This window comes from Meleagris gallopavo, chromosome 15, assembly GCF_905368555.1.
Source record: "Meleagris gallopavo chromosome 15, MGAL_WU_HG_1.1, whole genome shotgun sequence".
Classification (NCBI taxonomy): domain Eukaryota; kingdom Metazoa; phylum Chordata; class Aves; order Galliformes; family Phasianidae; genus Meleagris; species Meleagris gallopavo.
In genome coordinates, this window is record NC_139418.1 from 16644628 (window position 1) to 16662332 (window position 17705).

Sequence of the window (17705 nt, forward strand, 5' to 3'; positions counted from 1 at the left end):
CTCTGGTGTCCTGAAGATTTGACTATAAATATAAAGGGTTGCACCTTATCATCTAGGAACCTGCAGGCTCCACAGCAAATCCAAATAATAGTGATATCTGAGCAAGCCTAGTCTGATTAAGCCATTTTTAAGATTCATCAACTGGGACTGCGTTCAGGAAGGGGATTAAAATCACAGCATTGATATGTATTTGAGATACAATCGTTTAGGGAATCGTTGAGGAAGCTGGGAGCGAGGGATCCCCCCCTCAGCATCCCTGCAGCCTGCCTTGGCGCTGACGCCGTCTGCATTTCCACCACTGCTGTGCAGAGGTTACAAAAGGACAGAGTTGGTCTGTTTGTCTGCACTGTGGCATTGGGATGGAAGCATATTAAGTATTTGCTTTTTTTTTTTTTTTTTTTTTTTTTTATAGCTATGAAATCTGACAAAGCACACAACGTCTGTCTGACACAACGGTAAGTCCCAAATCAGATATGCTTTTGGAAGCGTGAAGTTTAAGTTTCTCTGATCGAAATAGCCACAGATGAGTAAGGCATTTCTTTTCAAATAAGAAGACCACTGCATATCTCCTGTACGGACAGAAAACTTGGGACAGCACTCCAGGGAACACTTCCCTGTGACAGACTCTGTCAGCCATTTCAGGTCCACATTTTGACACAACGTAGGAAGTCTTTCAGTTACGCGAAGACAATATTTTAAGACCCGCCGACACGGGGACAAGCGATACATTTTTTTAAGAGACAACTGTGTGTGACACCAAAAGGTATTTGTGGGACTCTATAAGGAAATAAAAAAAGAAAACAAATTCCCAGAGATGGGACCATTCCTGCTTACAGTCATGGTCACTGTGCACAAAGGAGCAAGCCGAAAGCAGCCGCGCCGCCTGGTGCAGCACTACACAAAAAAATCAACTACGAATGCAACTTCTACAAAGGTATTTTTTATATAGCGTCAAAAGAGTGCTAGGCACTTTAGAGTATTAAAGGAAAAATTAGTTGACAGTGTCCCATTAACCAGGATGCAGAGTCTGAGGGTACAGAGTTCTGTCTCTAACAGCAAACACGAAAAGAAACGCCATCTTGCACAGTGATTCAATAAAAAGGATGCTCCAACCAGCAGACCTGATCGGTGATTCAGCTGTAACGGGAAAAGTCACAGGTCTGCTAACCAACCACGTGTTGGTTCGTACGCAGCAAAGCTCTTCTGGAAGTACAAAATACGTTGGAACGCAAAGGAAGCTCTACGAATATGCAGCTACCTTTTAGTAGGTTACTCATTTGCAAAACTCCTAAACTCTTAAAGCCCATAGGACATACTGCAGTACTAAGAGCGTAGAATTCTATTCCTTCTTTCGAGGTTGCCATGATTTTGGCACTTAACCACGACGACACAAAACTTTAGTGCAATAATTTTTCCTGAACGTGCGCGTTCATCTCTGGTACAGAATTAAGGGTTAAATGGGAGATAAAACAAAGCAGCATTCCGCAATCGCACTCCAAAATATTCAGAGCTTGATTCTTTAAAAGGAGACCATTGCAATGAGAAGTCAGTTCGCATGACAGACACTGGTGCTTTTAAAAAGGAAATGGAATTTTACCCAAGTACTGCAGAAGACCACTGCATACAGTACACCTGGTCCTGCTGTAAAACATCTTGTAAACAGTTCATAAAATCTTCATCTAAAAGTAAGGCATAAGGCACACCAGACATGTTAGGGGCACTAAGCAATACTGAAAGCAGTAGCATTTTAAACCTTTGACTCAGACAAGCACCTCACGTGGAAAGGTACTTTGGTTTACACGTTTCGGGAGCAGTCGACTGCAACTTCACAAACTATTTCTGTTGCACCAACTCAAACTTCCTCTCAAATGAATGTTCTGCTCCATCAAATGCATCAAACATGAATGGGACCTTCATTAATATGGGGTAAATACAAGTTTTAAATCCATTCTGCATCAAAACGATTAGACAACTTCCCTGTAATAGCAGGTGTGCTCCCCACCCCACAATGGCTGTTGCACTGTCATGCTGTAGTGTCCATTAACCATCAGACCCTAAAAGGAAAAAAATGGATCTCCATCTCTACTTAAGATTCCTGATTTTCCAGTCAATGAAAAAGATGCAAATGGCAGTTCTGGTAGGAATTTAACTACTGTTTGTTTTTGTTTTTGTTTTTTAAACCACAAAACTGCGGATTTTGCAAGTGTCAAAAAATGACAAGCAAGGAAACAAAATGCATTTTAAATGAAGAGATATAAAAAAGCACAAGATTGTCCATTTCAGAAACCTTTCCTATATGCATCGCACCTATCAGAAGTTCATTCCTACACCATTACTCTGATATTACATCAAATGCAAATTACTGCAATGTTTCGTGATTTGTTATAGTGTTAAATCAATGTTTTGAAACTGCCTTGAAAGCAACCCAAGTCAGATCCAGCTAAATATTTTTCCATATAAATTTCTTTAAAATTCATTTAAATGAAGTATTTTAATACGTAGAAGAATATCTGGAATTTTTCTATTTAGTACAAATTCTGCAATAATAAAACTCTAGCTGTCATTTATTAGTTGATTCATAGGCATTAGGCATGAAAAGTATGGTGTTTCTACACGTTAGAACCTATCAATCCTAATTCCTTTTACAGGTTCTACCACCACAAGACATTACAGAGTAACAAAGCTCACAAAGTACTTAAATAAAGTGTCTATGTTTAATTTTTCCTAAGTACTTGGAAGGGTAAATTTAGGGAAGAAACGGCTAAAAACTGCCCAAAACGGGGCTTTTCAAAATTAAAATTAAAAAATTAAAATAAATAGGATTTAAACCAACTATTTACGCATTATGACGGGAATTCCAATGACCCAATCTATCCATGATAGATTAGCAAAGCTACACCTTTATATGTCGCAAATTTAAAAATATTTAAATAACTTAAGAAGGGAATACTGAAGGAGTCCATTAACAAGATAATTTTGGGTTAAAACACAAAACACAAATCAGGATGGGAGACGTGTGAAAGCATTCCTTGCTCTTAGTGTCAACTAAGCAATGTGTTATGGCAGTCTTCCTTATTGACATGACACAGTGTTGTGGAGATAAATCAGAGGCAGCGAGAAAAACGTGTTCTATTTTCCATTCCTTCAGTTCAAATATCACTTGGCATCCAGGCGCAACCAGTGTAGTCCCTGACGGGTGTAACGCACTAGGTCTGTCATGATGCTTGAATTAAAAACCAGAGGGCCCATAGCTTTATCCAGTTCAGCAAAGAACTCTAAAACAACAGAAACACAGATTAGGCACAGTCTTTGGCATTGGCTGCTGTATGGGAAATACTGCACTCCCTAAAAGAACACCTTCTCAGCACAGAGCTTCCAGATAAAGGCAAAAGAAATGGAAGATGGCTGAATGATGGCAGAAGAAAAAGAAAGGAAAGAGGTCCTTTCTAGTCCATTGCTTTACTGTTTTGCAGAAGACAGGTTGCTAAGCATAATTACACTGTGGCCTTCTCCTCAAATGTGTATGTTCTCTTCAGCATTTCAGAAGAGGAAATGCACCAAGTTCTGCTTCCTACAGAGGACAGCTTACAGGAAATGCAAGATTTATTTACTTATTTATTTTAAGCATAGCTGGTAGGAAATGTTACATTTCCAACAACAATAATTGACAACCAAGACAGCCAGCTCAGGGCATCACTGTCATCAAAGGAATTACTTTCCATCTTCCTTTTGCAGAGGACCCAATTAAGTACCATTGTGCACTGTTAACCGTAACTCCAAAATTGAAAACCTGACAGAATTTAGCACAACATGCAAGCCTGAGGTTGTAACTTGCCTTTGCCTACCCTTACCTTTCTGTTCTTTAGACAGCTGTTCAGCTTGGTCCCAAATTTCAGTGGCATAGAGGAAGTTGGATGTAACTTGGACATAGCTGGCTGCCATCTGATGGATCCTCTGGGGGATCGTCACTGAAGACCCGCTCCCTGAAGGGTTGGCTGCCCCAGAAGAGTAATTTCCTGAATTCCCTGGAGACAGCTTTGGAGAGACCGGAGACGGCATACCAACAGGCTTGCTGCTCATCCAAAGAAAAACATTACATTGTAAAAGGCACGCACAGGTACGTCAGGTGCATCATGCAAACCTCTCTTCCTGCAGCTCAGAACATGGGATGCTAAAGCACTCCCACTTCACACACTGAGAAGTCAAGATTGGCCCTGCAACAAGTGAAAATCTCTGAGGTTCCTCCAGCTCCTGTATTTTAGCCTCACAGCCAAATCGATACGCAGCATCTTTCAATTAAATTCCTTGCTTAAATAACTTGAACCTTACATAGTAATAATGAAAAAATTAAAGCAGGGCAATTATACTGCCATTATATTTTCAAGTAACATGATACAAATCTGAAATGCCCTCCTAAAATTCTGTTTTTGTTTTTTTTTCTTTTCTTTTCTTTTTTTTTTTTTTAACTGAGTAATCTATAAAAAAAATCTGCTGTCATATTTCAAGAACAGAAGTAAATTGTTACACTATGGAAGAGCCAATCATGAAAGTACTTGTAGCCATCTGGGCTTCAAGTGCATCACTGCAGCACTAATAAAGCTATTGTTTTGAGAGAAAAAAGCATTATATAAAACAACTAACCACTGAGACAAGTGACCTGTGTGTTAAGGACACACTGAGGATTTTTTTGTTCATTCCTCCCAACAAGGAGTTGCCTGAGAATATTTCTGTACAGCAGTCTCTTATCAGAACACTTATCTGAACAACAGAATCAAAATCTAGACCTTAGAACAATTAGGAATTAGTTCAAAAGCAACCAAGGCTCAAAAAAGTGAAAGCTGCTCTTTGAGCACCTCAGACTCGCAGGTTATGTGGAAAATGAGCTATAAATGTAGAAATACAGGAAAACTTTTACTACCTACCTCCCCATACCAGGTGACGGTGCTTGAGAATTGTTATAGGAATTCTGTTGGGAAAAAATAAATTTCTCTTTATACCTCAGCTAATTATATTTTATCTAGTTGTTTAATTGGTCATTTCTGAACATGAGTTATCGTGGCTTTTCTTTTAAGCAATAATCAAAATCCCAAATAACATCAAAGCACTTTCAAAATTGGGAAAAACATCTCCTTCAGTGATGACTAAGACACAAATGAGCAAAGTTTTAACTTTGTTATATCAACAACAAGAAAATTATTTTAAAATTCTCTTTGAAGCCAACTAAATTTACTAAAAACAAAAGCTGCACCAAAATATTAATAGGAAGCTATCGTTAGGACCAGTGGGTTGATGACATTAGAGTCGTGCTGTATCCTCCCAGCTTTAAACTACGCAGCTTGAACGTACTTTCAAGGTCCAATCCTAAATTGGGGCATACTGGAAGTTCACATGCAGCAGTCTGAATACCAGGCAGAGGAATTTTAAGTGATGCAGACCTTCAATTTGATTAGTTTTTTAATATTTGAAGAAAATATATCTCCAATTACCTTCAGATGTTCAGTCAGAGTTTTAGAATATTTCAATGCACTTTCCTTTTTCAGTTTGAAAAGCCTTAGGTATAGTAGAGACTGGCACCGAAGACTAACCAAAGACAGAACAGCAAAACATTTATGGTTAAAGTCAAGCTTATCACAACATGCTGAAAGTCATGAAAGTCAATTGAGTTCCTGTGTTTTTAAAAGCTTTCTCTCTCAACAGTAAAAAGCCAACTGTCCAGCTGTAACTAGCAGAAGTCCCACACACCATCTTTACTTCTCAAGAAAGTAAAGAACAGTTTTGTGCCTTAAGCTGAAACTACAGTTTGCAGTGACTTTGCTGATACAGGTCATCTCCAGTTCTGAGCTCAGCTGACAACTCAAATTTACTTCCTTCAGAAGGAGTTCACTTATTTTTTTCTCACGTCAAGAGATACTGAGTCTGGTGCATTCTGCCATAGCTCCCTCTATTCTTTTCCACTGACACAGTCAGCTCAGTTTTGCTACTTGCTGCAGCCATTTAATTAACCCAGGAGGCAAGTGACAATTCTTAACAGCCATTCCAAGTTTTGCCATTTCACTGGGTGAACACACAGCAAGGACCCCAAATCTTTTTGCTGATACTCCACTCAAATCCAATAGAGAAGTTCACCTTTCCAAGAAATTTTCAAAGGAGAATCGTAAATTCATTCAATTGAGTAAAGCAGTGTGTGCTGATTATGTTAATTTACAAAAATTAAAGCCAAAACCAGACAACAGTTTGCTTGTTAATGCAATCTCAAAGTTTCCCAAAGCACTTAGGTCACAGCCCAACATCAGATGACTATGCAACCAACTCAATAGTAATCCATTATTTCTGAACCTTATAATTTACAAAGAGAGAAAATGAAGAGCTCAGTTCAGCAACAGCAATTTTATCAAAACATTAAGGATGATGAAATTCACAAAGGCACCTCTATCATTTTTAGCCACATTGACAACTTCATTGCATGCAACAGTCAACTGACCAATGACATCGCATTCTAAAACAAAAGCATTAACTGACGTAATGCTATGGAGCTGAAAAAAGTCAGTAATTTCCTCAATAGTTGAAATAGTTATCTGCTGTTGTTAACATGCTCCCCGTTCTGATTTACAGTAATCAATCCATAGCATCCACCGTTCTGTGTAGTCAAATGGAAAACTCCCATTTGGTTCAAAACACCTGAAAACTCAGTGTAAGACAGCATTTCATGGAGAGAAAGCAGTTTCAGTTAATCAGTGTGTAGTAAAAAGTTCAGGATACACGTACCAAAGCACTGCTAGCCTTTTATCTGCAGCCGTAGCATCCGGTGCCAAGTAATTCTTCAGTTTCATAGTGTACCTATAAACAAATTATCAACAAGAAAACAATCTATCAAGTAAACCACAAAATAAAATATCATACTATCATTTATCAGTCACCAAAGTTCTTATGAAATTCTAATTCCAATTCCTTCACTGTTTCAGATTTCTCCCTCAGACCCTAAACAGAGCATGGCTAGAAATAATTGGATATAGTTTTGCCCTGCACATGTTACAAATTGCTAAAGCATCAAGAACTCTGGAATAAAGGATCTCAACCTTCAAGAACACACTTTAAGCTCCAGTAACTGGAACAAAGTGGCAAGTGATCCGTTCTTAGTGGAGAGTAAGGGACGTCAAAAGTTAGTGGCAGAACATCAGTAAAACGTAGAAGCTCCCATTTCCAGCCCTCTTCCCCAACCATTTGAGTTTTGTATGTGCCCTACAGTGCTTACTTGATTAATTCCACAGTTTCTGAATACATAGGGAACGGGGACTTGGATTCCTGAGCATTTTTCTCCAATGCATTCCCACACTCAATGAACGACACTACTGCATCTAGGTAGTACACAGCCTTCTCAAACCTGTCAGACTGAGAAGATTGGGGAAAAAAAAAAAAAAAAAAAAAAGGGAAATATTGAAAGGAAATACCAGAAAGTTCTAGCACAGACAGGCAGCAACACAGCAAAAGCAGTAAACAAAACCCAGCATAACATTCAAACACTGGATAAACATTGCAGATTTACTTACCAATGCATCTGCATTATGTTTTAACTTCTTTGCTTCCTGTAAATAATGATCAGCTGAGTAAGTCCTACAATAGAAGACACATTTATGGACTCAGATCAGCTACACTGCACTTCCTTTTATGACATAAGTTTGTTAATGTTACAGCTTTCACTTCTGCCCCCTCTAACTCAAGTTACAATAACAGGAGTTACTGTATCAAAATCCCAGTCTTGTAGATCTGCAATTCAAAAATGAAGGCTCCTCTCTGCTACCAAAAACAACAACTGCTCACTGTGGGTGAAGCAGGCTCTGTTAAGAGAACAGGCAGACAGGCAGTAGTGATACTCTGAAAGGGTGCAATGGATATATCAACACTTAGAAACAGGACAACCCTGGAATATTAAGTCTACCACTGGGTCCACGCTCCACAGGAACACACAGGGCAGGCTGGATTTCCTCCTCTAGGAGTGCACTATCTGCCAAGTCAATGGTGCACAGAGCAGGCAGAGAAGCACATTGTTGCAGGAACAATACACAGATCTCAAGAACATAAACTAGCATTCAGTATCTTTTGTGAAGCAAATAGGACAACTCTCTTCTCCACAGAGAGCTCGCTGTGCTCCAAGATTAGCATCCCCAAGAAGGGAAAGGCACCCTCTGCCTTTCTTACCTGTCATCAAAAACAAGTTTTGCTCTTCTTGACTTTGAGCTCTCCGTAGATGGAGTAGAAACAGGAGGGCAGTTTGATGAATTGTTCAGAATCTTTTCCTGAAATGTCAAGATTTTTTTTTTTTTTTTTTTTTTTTTTAAGACAAAAAGCTATTTAATGTACACATTTTTCCCATGACTTTACACTCTATAAGCAATAAGGTCAGTTCTGTAGCTGCTTTAGCTGCCATTCACCATATAATAACACAGCTTCCCTGAGGCTTTCATCTCATGCTGGCACAGGGGAGACACAGAGGCTATAATTAAGCTGAGCCCTACTGCAGTAGGAGATCTCCCATATTGCTAAATCTTGATTTTCCACTCTGAAAAAAGAGGCTATATATACTTTTATTACTTCTCATGTCTTTCAACAATAAACTGCTGAATGTCTCTGGCTTGAAAAGATTAGTATTTCAGAAACACCATCTTCAGGAGAAATAACAGCTGTCCTCACAACATGCTGTCCTTGCTCCCCTTAATTTTACATAGCTCAGTGTGACACTTCAGGCTAAAGAAGGACACTAAAACATCCTGTGAATTCTAAATGAATCTGTCCTTACTAGCTCAACAGCATAAAGCAACTTCCCAGCTCCAGTGCACTTTCAGCTCTTTTGATTTATCATGACCAAAGGCCAACTACATAGAGTATTTCATAACCTGCCTTTTATCAGATCCTTGCTAATCAGAAGGATCTCGAAGTTGCAAGGCATTACACTTGCACAGCAATGCCCTCTCTACCAGTGTAACATAAAACACTACCAAACATGCAGGGAAATACAGGAAGAACATACTTCTTTAAAAAAGACATGACTAAGCATATTGAAAGTATGAAAAGCTAAGCATTAAACAAGTTAACAGCTGGTTTAGGGACAGTTCTGTACTGATGAATAAGGCAAGGCCAGAGCAGCAGCCTATGCTGCAAATCTGCTATCTACAGCCTTCTTGTAAGTGTAGACATCGATGCACACAACCTTCCCAGGTTTCTAAAATCTCACAGTAATGGCATGTAAATTAATCCAGCAGGTCTCCCAGTTTGAATATTGCATGAACTCCACCCTGATGACTAAGCTACTTTCTGCCATTGCTAATGGCAAGTTGCTGCTCTACTCCTCCTCAAATCAATTATCCTTCCTGAACACTTTATAGCACTCAAAGATTTGGAGTCCCAAAGATAAAAGTGAAATCCCTCCAACTCAAACATATTACACTCGAATCTGGCTATACAATAGAAACTGCTCTACACAGATACCCAGATGTCCTCAAAGTTAAATTCTATCCAGTAATGCATGCTTATATACTAATGAAAAAGCACGTTACATTTCATGACCTTACAATCTCATCATCTTATAATATTTTTGAAACCCACCAACTAAACATGTTCTTAATCTAAGTTGCTTAAAAAATGTTTTCTGCATCACCTTTTCAACAGTTTTCTCTACTTTAACCACAAAGAGCTCTGTACCTTCCTGAGCTGGAATCAGATGAACCTTTCTAGAATCCTAGGATGAAAAATAAGAGCCACAGCTTTGCATCTCAGCACTGTGCACAGACCCAGCTCCTGTCCTCCTTAAAATGAGGACAAGAAATGTACTTGCTCCAGCGACATAGGAGTAACCTCATTGTTCATTCTGGGTAAACAGATTTGTAGTGATATTTCTCATTAACAAATTAAACAGCAAATAAGCAGCATCTGTCATCAAAAGATGACTAAACTCACTTTAGTAATTAACATAAATATTTGGTAGGAATAAACATTAATATTCAACAATCTCTCCCAAGTTATTTTCCAATTTAGAGTCTTAAGCACCATGGCATGAAACAAGGCAAATCTGAAACCAATTACATTTCATCTTCAACTGCAAATTATTTAGATGACACTGTGCACATCAAACTGCAAAGCCAAGAAAGAAGTTCAAGGCACTCACAGAACAGGCCCTTTACCTTTGTTTCTTTAGCACTGCCAGAACCTTTCCCCTCCATCTTCTTCTGTTTAGAAGATGAGCTGCTTTTACCGCCACTGCTGCTGTCCTTACTAACATTGCTGCTGGACTTCAAGGATGACGACTGACTGACTGTCCTCTTCCGGGACCCGTGCTCTTGTTTGGAATCCTTCTGAAGGACTGGGGCAGCAGGAGATGGCAGTAAATCCTTCTCTTTAACAGCACTTGGTTTTAAAGACCTGGACAAAATGAATACATTCAGTTTTGATTTTTATTTTTCAAAATAGAAATAAACAAAAAATCCAACATCACTTTTTTTTTTTCTTTTAAATCAGACTCACACCCTTCCCCATTTAAGCCCTCCTCCTCCCCCCCAAAAAAAACACCAAGATTTTTAATGTTGAACGTAGCAAGACAGATTCAGAGGAAGAGAATAATCTCCACAGTAACTAGACGTTATGAAGCCTGATTGAACTAGTTTTCACCATTTTATCTGTTCTGACCTGAAAACGCAGAAGGCAAGTTCTAACCATAAAACCACATCCCTCAACAGTTCTTAAAAACACCCAAACACTTGTAATGTCAGAAATGAATGCCAGCGTTAGCGCCAGTCTGTCTATTGCAGACGAGTCAGCCTGACAGCTCAGAAAAAAGATGGCCCAGATAACAGTTCTCTAGAAGCCATCAGCCTTTTGGTACAGTCTTACCTTGGCTGCTGAGGACCCAGTTGCTAGTTCTGGCTTCCCTTTTCACAGAGAACAGTACAAGAAATAATTGTACGCAGTTTTTTAAAAACCACACTGTTGCATTTAACCAAGTGCCTTTCAGATAATCACACTAGCAACCAAAAAACATTAGGGGTAAAGGAAAAAAAACACGACAGACGAGCATCCATTTTTTCTACATTTCCTAACAAATACAAAGAAAGCATTTAACTCAGAAAGACTTCTGGCATCTGCAGCCAGAAGCTGCAGCTTCTCACACATTAGTAATTCAACAAATATTCACTGTAGAGAATTTTTTTTCCATGGTGTAATTATACCAGCTGTCAGTTGTTTGATCTGAAATAGTATATCAAAGGTGAACCCTTCATAGTAGGGTTTATTTAGTCAATGTTTTTGGTTACGGAAATGAATTTCCACCAACAACTAATGGAAACTTCAAAAAAAATGAGTCTGAAGAAATAGAAGCCACAAAATGTTACCCACTGATTAATAATAAGGAGACATTTTGTTGAGGAGGGAGGGGAAGAAGGTAAGGAAGAGGTGGAGATGGGCATCAGTCTTCTCTTTGATCACCCTGAGCCTTCAGTGCTGAAGAGACAGGCAAGATACTCACTCCCTATTGCTAGAAGTCTTGTGTCCTGATGGAGCTTTTTCTTCCAGTTTCGTTTTCTTGCTTTCACTGGCTCTGTTTTCATCCTCATTCTGAATACAGCAAACAAGAAACACATCCATATAACTGTCTACATTTAAAGCTTCACAGATACAGTAATTTTTCATATTTAACAGATTCAATTCAGTGGGCATCTTGCAGTGTACAGAATAAGATTTGTACAGGCCACAAAACCATTCCCTGAAGCATCTAGCTTGTATCAAATATTTGAAAAGTGGCAGTCTCAAGTTGTTTGATAACAAACATATCACTATGAAATACCAGGAAAATCTGCCAAAGGTTTTGGTACAAAATCAGATTTTATGCTGGGAAGTCAAATACAGGTGTCTTATGAATGCTAGAAACCTTAATAGTCTTTAAGTCTCCAAGAGATGCTGAAGACCACATTTTTATATAAACCTAATCCTAAAGTCAAAGGGTTTGCAGGGAATACAATCTGTTCTACTTCCAGGAACTGAAGCTACAGTGCTAACACACCTAAAGGTACAACCTTCTGCCTTTCACACATCACTCCGAAAGAAAATATTCAATATCCAATATTCCCTATTATAATGGCACAAGAATTATCCATTTTTTCTACACAGAATAGGTAGACAAAGTCATTTCTTAAATTATTGAGCCACTACAGTGAGGTATGACATAGGTTACTGGGCCATATGCTTAACCCCTGTAATGAGACAGTAGAAGGCTAAGACAACAGGCAAAATTTTATTTAAAATATTGTTACCTGTTTATGTTTCCTTTTGCCTTTTGTAGAACCTTTGTCAGAAGGCTGCTTCTGGGATTCTCTTGCATGCTTCTCTGGCACACTTTTCTTTTCCACTTTGGGCATATCAGCATCCTTGTAAGGCTTCCCTGGTATTCTTGATAAGAGGCTCAGGTCAATCTTCACAATAAGTGGGTACCTTTCATCAGGATCGCTGAGTGGTGAAAGAAGCTCTTTCTCTTCCATAGGAGAGAACATTCTTTGTCGAAAAAAGCTGTCATCCTCCTCCATGGAAGATTTAACAGGAGTCCTATTGCTCTCGGAGTATTTGGGTGTTTGTGATGAAGGAGGCAGGCTTTCGTTTTCATCTGAATCAGAGGATGAGGTATCTGTTTCTATGAATTCCCTGGATTTCTGGGCAGATTTGCTTGAAGCCTTGTATTTCTTCTTCTCTGCTGTAGGCCGAGGGGAAGATTTGGGCTCTTTCTTTATATTAGGCTTTCTGGAACCTTTAGTGGCTGCCTTGTGCCTGTTGGAAGGTATGTTTGTTGCCATGTCTACTGGGGTTTCGCTTTCTATTTTAAGACCTCCTCTAGGCTCTTCAACAGATGTCTTTTCTGCTTTCTTGGGCTGCTTTTTACCCACAGTCCTCCTCTGTGTTGAGCTGTCACTCTGGGCAGGTGATTTCTGCCTGCCACGACTGCTCTCTGAGCCCTTTTGGGTGGGTTTGGAATCTCGCCCTGGTGTTGAAGAAATCGAGTCCTTGGATCCACTTTGATCAGTGTACCCACTTCCTGCTCCCTGATCCCGTCCCTCTTTTTTGTAGCCTTGTGAGGATGGGATATTGCTGTCTACCGAAGAAGCTGGTGACACTTTATGTGAATTAACTTTGTTCAACCAGTTATCCAGTTGCCACTTGTTTGTTGGCGGTGGCTCTGGCTAAAAACATAAATTTTAAAAAAAGCTCTGTTAGATACAGTGTTTCACATGGCTTCCATCTTTTCTGCAGCTGAACTATGCTGCAAGCCAAAGCAAGAGGTGCACCCGAGCATCTGGGGTCATTAACTAATGAAAAATGCGTATAATTACAAATAGCAGTTCTCCTCTTCCTTCAACCAGAGGAGCTGCAACCCACAGGAAGCACTTGCTGCCACGGCTTTCCAGACTTAAAGCTACTGGTTTTTAAGCTACTGCTCCCATATCTTATTTCTGCACTCCAAGAGATAACTATGGTAAAAATCACCTCAAATAACAAACGAGTGCTTATAAATAACATCACTATCATATCCAATTACAGGTACTTTAGCAAAAGAATATTGAATGAATGCGGAAATAATTCTACACTCGACAGATGAAGTTCTTGTTAAAAAAAAAAAAAAGAGACTGAGAACATGTTCATTTTTTCTGCTTTTAAAACTCAGGATCAATGCCCAACCACAGCCCAGATGCGTGACAAACCCTACCTCAGGGGATGCACTCTGTGACGGTTCATTAGCTTCGCTATCACTGGAACTGCTTTCACTTTCAGAGTCAGATCCCGAACTGCTTTCAGATCCACTATGGCTGCTCGAGTCATCCCTTGAATTATCTGCTCCTTCACTGTTATGCTGTGAAGGTTCAGAACTACTGAAAACAAAAGGGAAGAAAAAAATGAACAAACATTACTCAGTGCACAAAGGCATCCTGGAAGTTCTTCCATTAGGAAGAATAAAATGTAATATTTTAAATAACATTTGCTAAAGAGTTCAACGCAGCTGAGCACCTTGTTCCCCTCCCCCCTTCACAAAGTTGTTAGTATAACTTGCAGAATACGTGTTATTTAGCCACTGATTAAACTCCAATCACCTTCTGTTTTAATCAAAGACAAACAACAGACACTGATTTTAGAAACTAGATCAAGCCAAGAGTGCTGACTGGACCAAACATCACTACTGTTGGATTGCAGCACAGAAAATAAAGGAATGCCTACCTTCCAGGTGTGCTCCTTGGCACTGTCTTATCACAGTCCTGCAATTAAAAAGAGCATGAGGCTTCTAGAAGTTGCATATATGCAATTATGTTGCAAAGTGTTGATTTAAAGTCTTAAAGATTTTAAATATTTAGACAGAAGTTTAAATTTCCCTGCCTTTTCCTTGTATAGAAGGAAAAATAAATCGGAGTTCTTTTATCCAAGCTTTTACCACAAATGTGTCATCTCAGAACCCTCTATATTCTGACAGTAGTTCTGAGATTTCCTATTTTCTCCACTCCCTCATACCATGTTTTAGAGCCAGATGATACAAATTTTTAGCATGCTATTCCAGAAATGTCCTATGTCTTAGTAGTTAACCAACTAAACGTACTATCTTCAAGTTTTCCATGTGAAAAAATACCAAACAGCAGAAGTGAGAACAGCAAAAAAAAGTAGTGTGGACTACTGCTGGGTAGCATAAATTCAACAGGTGTGTTTTATTCAGCACGTTGAATGCCTCTGGCTAGAGTTGCACAAAATTAATACCAACAAAGAGGGAAAAGGAGATGATAAAAATGAAGGAGCTTCTAGGCTCATGGTTACAGATACAACCTGGGAGTAAGAGACACACACAGCAGCTCTCATTCCAAACAGCTGCTGCATGGAACCATGCGTCCCACGCACTCTTTAGCCAGCACAGCAGAACACGAGGGGCTCTCTATGTGGCAGCCCCTCATGTGTGCGTTTGGAATAGACTCTGTTTTCATTTCACATTCAGAGAAAGCCCATTTGAAATCAAAGTATGACTCTGTAGGTACAAATGTACTGTTCTCACAAAACAGACGTTTTCCCCCAGATTTGCATTTTAGAATACCTGAAGTTTGTTTGAAAACTTGCTAACTATTTTTGTATCTCAATTGCAAATCCTCCTCTTAAGCTGTTCAGTTTGCTGTTGGTGTACTGAACACTGCTGAAGTAACAAACTGTCAATATACTTAGTATATTTTTCTGAAACTTGGGTATCTCACGAACATACCTGCTCTCCATCGCTGTCTTCACTACTGCTAAGTTTTAAGTCATCTTTCAACATACTAAATAAGTAAAAGGGAGAAAGTGAGACAAGTTTTTCCATGTACCTTAATTACATTCAAAGCATTCTTCTATATTCCAACAAGTTACTGTTTATACTACAGAGCTGGGTGTGTGGGTGAAATCCACAAGTTACCACTTAAAACATTTAACGTTTAAGAACAGCAAATTAAGTCATTCTTTAAAGAAAACTATGGACTGTTGTGCTTTGATTCCTTTGTTCATTCTTTTAAGTTTAGAAAGGAATTCTGACACGTTTTACTACTGCAGGAGGAGCTAAAACATCTGTGTTCAACCTCTTATACACAATAGCCAAAAATGCTGTTTTACATTGAATTAAGAAATGTAAGACTTGTGACTGCTTCCTGTCTAGTGGCAAAAACCCAACAGTTCTACAAGGTAAATTTTCTATTATTCTTCAAAGTATAATTACTCCTATTTATCCTAGTCATACATACACATACTATTTCATGATACTGAAAGTACAGGAACACAATGAAAACATAGTGGGGTATTTGTGCTTATTTAAAAACACCTTTATTACAAAAATAAAACATCTTACTCTGTCTGGTTCGATTCGCATCTGGAGAAAGAAGATAAGAAAGGATTAGAATAGTTCCCAATTTCACAGTACAGCTGTTCTAATCTGAAAAGAAACACTAACCTCAAGAATCTAGTTCCATATCTATTTTCCGCTGCTACCCTTATCAAAAGATGCCTTTATCTCATTTTTAATGCTTTTTGAACAGAGCACAGTCACTTAAACAGAAATTCTACTGACACAGCAAACATCTTCTCATCCCTCTTCCCATGCACCTCATTTCAACTAACGTTCAGTGCTAACTCCAGTTCTTGCATCTTCCTGCCTCCTCCCATCCTGGAACCAGCATAGCTCTTTCACAGAGGATTACACTGCTATAACAAAAGCAAAGCCAAATGATGAACTCCATTGCTACCACTTATTGAAGTGGCCGCGTATAAACATCTGAAACCTCATGTTTTCAGGAAACTGACTAAGTCTATAATAAATAAATAAAAAAAAAAAACTAGTCTTCAATTATTTTCCATTTCCTTCTCATATATCACATGTTTTTTAATCTTATTAATACTGAAAAATGTACACAGACAAGCAGAAAAGATAAACTTCATTTTGCAACTGCATCACAGCAAGTATTAACTTAGAATACCAGACCTCCAGGATCCAGAATCGCTTTCAATAAACATTCCATCAGCTGGTATGGACATTTTTGTTTGGAAGTAGTATTTAAACAGCACATAGTCAATTTTCAGGTATGAATAAGGCAGACTACAGTTAGAATCTTCCTGCTGCTTTTTATTTTTTCTTTCTGATGTATGATTAATGAAGCATAATGTTAGGTCTGTGTACACAACTAATAAAAATGCCTGTCAGTCACTAAGAGAATGAGTAGTACAAATTTAACTAGAGCCCAAACTTAATTTACCGCCTTCTCTAATAACAGAACAGTTCCTCATCCTATTTGTGCAACTGCAACAAGCTGCTTCCAGCTGACAGCTTAGCAGTGCACATGTTTGGTAAATCCTGCCCCATCCTGCCCTTTCTTACATGCTGATACCTTTCCAGTTCACAAGCCAATTCCTAAGGCCAAACTCCTGCTCAGCATCCTATAGCTGACAAGAGGGCAGGGAAACGAAGGAAGGCACAGTGCACTTGTTACTCACACCAACGCGCCATATTTGCACTACTGTCCCTGAAAATGGCTCGAAAACAGCTTTTTTTCCCCTGTCAGCTAAGTGCAAGCATGACAAAGAGTGTGCAAGAACCGACACGTTCTATTAAAGAAACAGCTACATTTAAAAATTGACTATTATTTGAGAAACGTTTTCTCAACTGCTACTTACGATTTGGATTGATGGCCATTGGATGTTTTTGATGAAGGATTATATCGTTCTAGAAGGAAAAAGAAACAAAGCTGTACACTTTTAAACTCAGACAGCAAAACAGTCACTCCGAAGTGGCCAGAAGTAAACAGGCTTAGCTAAACAAACTCAAGAATGGCCGAGTGAACAGGAGAAAGAGGGAGCAGCTGACGTCAGGTGCAGCCTCTCACAGATTGACCAAGTGAGCGGAGCAGAGACAGAATGCCAAGAGAAACAACCACTTTAATCAAGAAAATCTAGAAGGCTTTTTTAAATCGTTGCTGTCTAAACCAACACAAGCTTAATTTGTTTCTGAAGGTGTGAAAAACTGTTCTGCTTCTATCGAGGCAGGATAGCAGTGACTATCCTAAAGTAAAAGAGGTCTAGATTAGATTTTAGGAAGAAATTCCTTAGTCAGTGTGGGGAGGCCCTGGCACTGCTGCCAGAGAGCTGTGGGTGCCCCATCCCTGGAGGTGCCTGAGGCCAGGCTG

The 17705-nt window shown here is 39.1% G+C and overlaps 1 protein-coding gene across 4 annotated transcripts in view; it reads right to left on the reverse strand.

Moving 5' to 3' along the window:
- Window positions 1-377: 377 nt before the first annotated feature.
- Window positions 378-17705, reverse strand: part of AFF4 (ALF transcription elongation factor 4) — a 46228-nt gene continuing 28900 nt past the window's right edge. For 3 of the 4 annotated variants that reach the window (XM_085237092.1, XM_085237093.1, XM_085237094.1), the window contains 16 exons: window positions 17197-17245; window positions 15878-15898; window positions 15263-15317; window positions 14245-14282; window positions 13739-13901; window positions 12297-13214; window positions 11513-11601; window positions 10176-10413; window positions 8197-8294; window positions 7548-7611; window positions 7253-7389; window positions 6766-6837; window positions 5487-5580; window positions 4923-4966; window positions 3852-4072; window positions 378-3275 (listed from right to left, as the gene is read on the reverse strand). In XM_085237092.1, the coding sequence (XP_085093218.1) occupies window positions 3157-3275; window positions 3852-4072; window positions 4923-4966; window positions 5487-5580; window positions 6766-6837; window positions 7253-7389; window positions 7548-7611; window positions 8197-8294; window positions 10176-10413; window positions 11513-11601; window positions 12297-13214; window positions 13739-13901; window positions 14245-14282; window positions 15263-15317; window positions 15878-15898; window positions 17197-17245 (2420 nt within the window). In that variant the 3' untranslated portion in view covers window positions 378-3156. The remainder of the gene's footprint in view (window positions 3276-3851; window positions 4073-4922; window positions 4967-5486; window positions 5581-6765; window positions 6838-7252; window positions 7390-7547; window positions 7612-8196; window positions 8295-10175; window positions 10414-11512; window positions 11602-12296; window positions 13215-13738; window positions 13902-14244; window positions 14283-15262; window positions 15318-15877; window positions 15899-17196; window positions 17246-17705) is intronic. The other variant, XM_085237095.1, reaches the window with a different exon arrangement.